General features: G+C 32.9%; 1 protein-coding gene across 1 annotated transcript in view; it reads right to left on the reverse strand.

Annotated features, from left to right (window-relative positions):
* LOC106475479 (core histone macro-H2A.1-like) overlaps positions 1-8,028 on the reverse strand; it is a gene marked incomplete at its 3' end in the record, with an annotated part of 29,231 nt that overhangs the window by 6,627 nt on the left and 14,576 nt on the right. The window contains exons 4-5 of the mRNA XM_013936160.1: positions 6,715-6,807; positions 4,202-4,292 (exon numbers count right to left, since the gene is read on the reverse strand). Of these exons, the coding sequence (XP_013791614.1) occupies positions 4,202-4,292; positions 6,715-6,807 (184 nt within the window). The remainder of the gene's footprint in view (positions 1-4,201; positions 4,293-6,714; positions 6,808-8,028) is intronic.

An 8,028-nucleotide genomic window follows, 5' to 3' on the forward strand; every position in this document is an offset into this window, starting at 1 on the left:
CACAGTATCTCCCCAGTCTTCACCTCAACTTTTCTGGTATCTCTACCATGACTTCAAACACTTTAAATCTCACAGTATCCCCCCAGTCTTCACCTCAACTTTTCTGGTATCTCTACCATGACTTCAAACACTTTAAATCTCATAGTATCCCCCCAGTCTTCACCTCAACTTTTCTGGTATCTCTACCATGACTTCAAACACTTTAAATCTCATAGTATCCCCCCAGTCTTCACCTGAACTTTTCTGGTATCTCTACCATGACTTCAAACACTTTAAATCTCACAGTATCCACTCAGTCTTCACCTCAACTTTTCTGGTATCTATACCATGACATCAAACACTTTAAATCTCATAGTATCCCCCCAGTCTTCACCTCAACTTTTCTGGTATCTCTACCATGACTTCAAACACTTTAAATCTCACAGTATCCCCCAGTCTTCACCTCAACTTTTCTGGTATCTCTACCATGACTTCAAACACTTTTAATCTCACAGTATCCCCGCAGTCTTCACCTCAACTTTTCTGGTATCTCTACCATGACTTCAAACACTTTTAATCTCACAGTATCTCCCCAATCTTCACCTCAACATTTCTGGTATCTCTACCATGACTTCAAACACTTTAAATCTCATAGTATCCCCTCAGTCTTCACCTCAACTTTTCTGGTATCTCTACCATGACTTCAAACATTTTAAATCTCACAGTATCCCCCCAGTCTTCACCTCAACTTTTTTGGTATCTCTACCATTACTTCAAACACTTTAAAGCTCACAGTATCCACTCAGTCCTCCAAGTTACCCCAATCATCTCATCAGTTACTATCAGTTCTTGTTTTCTCACAACTCGATCCCTACCAACATCTTACACCCTAGTACTTCAGCTGCTCAATCTTCCCATCTAACAACTCTCACAGCAATCTTCCAAGTACTTCTGGTTCTACTAACAAGCCTAACTCGATTCACACACTTCCACAAGCATCCAGTTCTTCTTATACTTCTACTGTTCGTTCTTCCTTATGCACAACCCCTTCACCTTTCACTTCCCTACCTTTGAAACTGACCCCCCCCAAAAAAAGGTAAAAGGATTTTGTATTTTTTTTTAATTTACTCTTTGATGTTTTCCTAACATCATGAATTAAATTCTGTGTTTATGGGAAAGATGCTGCTACTTTACAAAACGATTTGATGAAATAATGGCAGATGGTTTTTAATTATAATAAATCCAAGTTATAATTTTGATGGGGAATAATCTTAACTGTATTGAGCAAATAATGGCAGATGATTTTTAATTATAATAAATCCAAGTTATAATTTTGATGGGGGAATAACCTTAACTGTATTAAGCAAATAATGGCAGATGGTTTTTAATTATAATAAATCCAAATTTTTAATTTGATAGGGAATAACCTTAACTGTATTAAGCAAATAATGGACAATGGTTTTTAATTATAATAAATCCAAGTTATAATTTTGATGGGGAATAACCTTAACTGTATTGAGCAAATAATGGACAATGGTTTTTAATTATAATAAATCCAAGTTATAATTTTGATGGGGAATAACCTTAACTGTATTACGGCAGAAAATATCTTAGTGCTCTGAATGATCAGTTTCTTAAGACATTCAACGAATGTACTGTTGTTAGTGGTAGGATTTTAGGTTGTAATACTGAATACAAGTCCAAAAATGTCACTGGTTAGGTTGCACATGGAGCATTGTGTTCAATCTTGGACTCCTTACCTTAGAAAGGACACTGAATTGAATTGTTGGAAAGGATTCAGAGAAAGACTACTATGATGATACATGGGATGGATGGACAAACACAGACAAATTAAGAACTCTGAGAAGAGTTAAAGGGATCTGGTTGAGGTGTTTAAGATTGTTAAGAAAATCGACAGTGTCAATGCATCATCTTTTCTTTGTACTTAATGTTGAGAATGATAAAACTATAGAACACAAACATAAGTCTTGGTAGTTAATGAGTCATCTTCAGAAAAGACTGTTTTATTTTTCTAACAGCATTGTTAACTTTAAATTTGTTTCTTAAAAAATTTAATTTAGATTAGTAGACAAGATGGTCGGGATGGACAAACAGGTCCTTTGTTGTCCTTAAATTTTGATTTGCTAAAAATAGATCAACAGTCAGCCTACAACTATTCCTGAAAGTTTAATCAAAAACTATAAATGGCACTTTAAGGTTTCATTAAAACTATAAATGGCACTTAAGTTGCTTGATTAAAACTATAAATGGCACTGTAATGGTTTCATTAAAACTATAAATGGCACTTAAATGGTTTGATTAAAACTATAAATGGCACTGTAATGGTTTCATTAAAACTATAAATGGCACTTAAATGGTTTGATTAAAACTATAAATGGCACTTTAATGGTTTCATTAAAACTATAAATGGCACTTTAATGGTTTCATTAAAACTATAAATGGCACTTAAGTGGTTTGATTAAAACTATAAATGGCACTTAAGTGGTTTCACTAAAACTATAAATGGCACTTAAATGGTTTGATTAAACTATAAATGGACTTAAGTGGTTTCAATAAAAGTATAAATGGCACTTAAGTGGTTTCAATAAAACTATAAATGGCACTTAAGTGGTTTCAATAAAACTATAAATGGCACTTTAATGGTTTCAATAAAACTATAAATGGCACTTAAGTGGTTTGATTAAATATGTTTTTCAATTTAATGCTTGTTCTCTTCCACATAACTTACATAACCCGTCGTTGGTATAACAACAAGTTCAAAACTTGCTCGATTGGAACTATCTGTGCGAAAACAGAATTATCAAGAATCTAGCAGTTGAAAACTTTTAAAGATACTGGGAAAACTAGAATAAAACTATACTTAAAAAGGTTTTAACACCCTCAGTAGTGTATCTTTATTACCAGCAGTTTCTTGGGTGAAGAAGTTGGTTCAAATTGTAGCTTACAATCTGTGTTTGTATACCGGCAAAAGACAGAAAGTATAGTTAAATTTCTAGCATTCACCTCCTAACCACTATATATAAAAAAAAGTCTGGTGCTTAATATACAACTGTAGCAGGTGAAACACATATGTAATACAATAGGTAATTAAGACCTACTGTAATTCATTAATAATTTTTTGTTGTTAGTATCTTTGGGTTTCTACCTTAATACAATAATGTAGCAGGTGAAACACATATGTAATACAATAGGTAATTAAGACCTACTGTAATTTATTAATAATTAATTGTTGCTAGTATCTTTGGGTTACTATAATTCATTAATAATTAACTGTTGTTAGTATCTTTGGGTTTCTACCTTAATACACAACTGTAGCAGGTGAAACACATAAAGATACTAGCAACAATTAATTATTAATGAATTACAGTAGGTCTTAATTACCTATTGTATTACATGGGTGACTACCTTAATACACTAATGTAGCAGGTGAAACACATATGTAATACAATAGGTAATTAAGACCTACTGTAATTTATTAATAATTAACTGTTGTTAGTATCTTTGGGTGACTACCTTAATACACAACTGTAGCAGGTGAAACACATATGTAATACAATAGGTAATTAAGACCAACTGTAATTCATTAATAATTAATTGTTGCTAGTATCTTTGGGTGACTACCTTAATACAATAATGTAGCAGGTGAAACACATATGTAATACAATAGGTAATTAAGACCTACTGTAATTTATTAATAATTAATTGTTGTTAGTATCTTTGGGTTACTACCTTAATACACTAATGTAGCAGGTGAAACACATATGTAATACAATAAGTAATTAAGACCAACTGTAATTCATTAATAATTAATTGTTGTTAGTATCTTTGGGTTACTACCTTGAACAACACAACTTCATGCAGAACATAATTAACTGAATTACAAAAGCTTTGTTTCAATTTAACTTCCTAGTTTTGTTTGTTCAATCACTATCATTTTAAAAACTTAACTTCGTTCACTGAACAAGTCAGGACACAGTTTATATCCATCAATAGACAAGGCACAATGGCCGACGTGAAATACAAACTAACCTGATTCTGATAACAAAACCTTTTTTTCATTTAATTTTTAAATTAAATTTCTGGACTTTTACAGGACCTCGTAGCTTTACAGGACTTCCAATACTAAAATTTTTAGGGCTACTTTTCCACTACTTTCCAGAATTTTAAGGAGCTGTGAGAATAAAGTTGAAATAGTAATTACCAACTTCACCACCAAGATAGAAAGATGCATTAGTTGGATGAATAATGGCATCAGCTGACACATCCACAATACCACCTTGAATAACTGTCAGCTAAAAAAAAGAAAAGATTAATTAACGGCTAAAATTCAAGGAAAATATATTAAAATACTCAATGTTCAATAGCTAGAAACCATGAAAATAATTTCATCTTAAATAAGGATGACGGGTTAGAAAATCAAACAGTATGTAGATGGTGTGATCTTTTTTAAATATGTAAATTAGTAGTCACACGATTATGGTTTTTATATGTTCCACAGCATTTGTATTTCACAATCCTGAGGATGATGCGATTGACATTGAAACATGTAGAGTGCCTTTTTTACAATTCTTAATCGGTTTTAAATAAAAGTTTAATTGGATATTACATAACATTGCCCGTTGAGTATTTTAATATCTGATTAATTAGAATAAACAATAATCTTTATAGTATTTTAGGATATCTCAGCATCATGACTGTGTGTCAAAGCTGTACTGATGCTATTCCATAAACAATGTTTACCGACTTTCATCTCAGGATATCTCAGCATCATGACTGTGTGTCAAAGCTGTACTGATGCTATTCCATAAACAATGTTTACCGACTTTTATCTTAAAATTTCATTTGTAGATTTAAGTTAGTACAAGTTTTATTCTTAAATACTACTTTTATTTGCTGAATTAGTAGTTATCACTAATATAACTGCAATCCCAAGAACACCAGTACTTAAAGAGATACTAACGTATGTTTCTACAAGATCACCAGTACTTAGAGAGATGCTAACGTATGTTTCTACAAGATCACCAGTACTTAGAGAGATGCTAACGTATGTTTCTAGAAGAACACCAGTACTCAAAGAGATACTAACATATGTTTCTACAAGATCATACTTAGAAAGATGCTAACGTATGTTTCTACAAGATCACCAGTACTTAGACAGATGCTAACGTATGTTTCTAGAACACCAGTACTTAGAGAGAGATGCTAACATATGTTTCTACAAGATCACCAGTACTTAGAGAGATGCTAATGTATGTTTCTATAAGATCACCAGTAGTTAGAGATGCTAACGTATGTTTCTACAAGATCACCAGTACTTAGACAGATGCTAACGTATGTTTCTACAAGATCACCAGTACTTAGACAGATGCTAATGTATGTTTCTACAAGAACACCAGTACTTAGACAGATGCTAACGTATATTTCTACAAGAACACCAGTACTTAGAGAAATGCTAACATACGTTTCTACAAGATCACCAGTACTTAGACAGATGCTAACATATGTTTCTACAAGAACACCAGTACTTAGAGAGATGCTAACGTATGTTTCTACAAGATCACCAGTACTTAGAGATGCTAACATATGTTTCTACAAGATCACCAGTACTTAGAGAGATGCTAACATACGTTTCTACAAGATCACCAGTACTTAGAGAGATGCTAACATACGTTTCTACAAGATCACCAGTACTTAGAGATGCTAACTTATGTTTCTACAAGATCACCAGTACTTAGAGAGATGCTAACGTATGTTTCTACAAGAACACCAGTACTTAGAGATGCTAACGTATATTTCTACAAGAACACCAGTACTTAGAGATGCTAACGTATGTTTCTACAAGATCACCAGTACTTAGACAGATGCTAACGTATGTTTCTACAAGATCACCAGTACTTAGAGAGATGCTAACATATGTTTCTACAAGATCACCAGTACTTAGAGAGATGCTAATGTATGTTTCTACAAGAACACCAGAACTTAGAGATGCTAACTTATGTTTCTACAAGATCACCAGTACTTAGAGAGATGCTAACGTATGTTTCTACAAGAACACCAGTACTTAGAGATGCTAACGTATGTTTCTACAAGATCACCAGTACTTAGACAGATGCTAACGTATATTTCTACAAGATCACCAGTACTTAGAGAGATGCTAACATATGTTTCTACAAGATCACCAGTACTTAGAGAGATGCTAATGTATGTTTCTACAAGATCACCAGTACTTAGAGAGATGCTAACGTATGTTTCTACAAGATCACCAGTACTTAGAGAGATGTTAATGTATGTTTAAGATTTGAATCTTTTACGTTACAAAAATAACATTAGATTATTAATTACAGGCTCTTCCTTGACTAATTCATAGTAATTGATTATTTATGATGTTAAATAATATTAATTTCCAACTGTATCTTCATGAAACTTATAGAAATAAATCTGAATAGAAAATACAGATTTTACAGATAGAAAATCGAATGGACTTCCAACAAACGGCAGGATAACCTCTCCTATAGATAATGTACCATACCTTAGAGTTGAAAATATAAATATGTTTGTGTGCTTTATTCTATACATAGCCTAGCAATCTAGAAATCAATTTTAAAAATATGAAAATTGGTTATTCTTTGTGAGATACAAAATAATAATTGGTAGTTAGAATACATTCAGCATTTTTCTTTGTTTTTTTACAGAATTAATTCTATGAAACGATACCTTCTGTCCAAGGAACAACTTTTTTTCAGATAGCACAGTTATCTCATTTTCTCCCCCTTGGCTATTCACCAAATTGAGAACGTCCTTACCCCCCTAAAACAAAACAAAAACCACATCTATTAATTCTAAAGATGCATTAAGTATAAGAACTTAAGAGCATTGAAACAATGTATAACTTAAAGAACAAAAATTGGCATTCACATGTGATTTCAATTACATGAGCCACATACCACATTTCAAGAATCTAATAAATGAATGTTCATTTATAACTCATGGCAAATGAGCTGTTTTGTAGAAAATATTCTTAAATGCCGTTGCTTAAAATTAAATATTTAATGCCAAAGTAACATTTAAATATGTACTTAACTCTACAGTAACCAACTATCCTGGTTAACTATGTTAGTTTCCTTCCTTCCCAGATTACAGTGAACACTTAACACTGTTTAGTTGTTGTTACACCAGTGAAAACTCCTTCATGTGACAACTGATATAATTATTCACAGCCACATGTTATGTACTGAGATATAATTATTCACAGCCACATGTTATGTACTGAGATATAATTATTCACAGCCACATGTTATGTACTGACCAGGCCACTCGACTTGTACGTATTTTCCATTTCTGAGTATAGATTTTGCATCATTACCTTTGTGACATATATTTATCAGTGCCACAATAATATCATTGAGGTAAGTATCTATTTGAATTTTAAACTTGCATACAAGAAGATAACTCCATCAAAACTTCCTTTATATAGAACACACATACACATTTGAAACTTTGAAAGTACATTGGGTCCTCTGTGAATTATTAAGAGGCCTTTCAATCCCCTAGTGGAGCATGGGTATTTTATGTCAGAAATATAGAAGTGGATCTTCATAAATTAAACTCTACTGTTGGTCCCATGACAATGTTGTCATAGTAGTCAAAAACCTTGAAGGGACACTAGAGACAAGATGGTCTTAAACTCTACTGTTGGTCCCGTGACAATGTTGCCATAACAGACTAAGACCTTGAAGGGACACTAGAGACAAGATAGTCTTAAACTCTACTCCTGGTCCCATGACAATGTTGTCATAGTAGTCAAAAACCTTGAAGGGACACTAGAGACAAGATGGTCTTAAACTCTACTCCTGGTCCCATGACAATGTTGTCATAGTAGTCAAAAACCTTGAAGGGACACTAGAGACAAGATGGTCTTAAACTCTACTGTTGGTCCCATGACAATGTTGCCATAGCAGACTAAGACCTTGAAGGGACACTAAAGACAAGATGGTCTTAATCTCTAGTGTTGGTCCCATGACAATGTTG

The sequence above is a fragment of the Limulus polyphemus genome, unplaced genomic scaffold (genome assembly GCF_000517525.1).
Source record: "Limulus polyphemus unplaced genomic scaffold, Limulus_polyphemus-2.1.2 Scaffold8646, whole genome shotgun sequence".
Taxonomy (NCBI): Eukaryota; Metazoa; Arthropoda; class Merostomata; order Xiphosura; family Limulidae; genus Limulus; species Limulus polyphemus.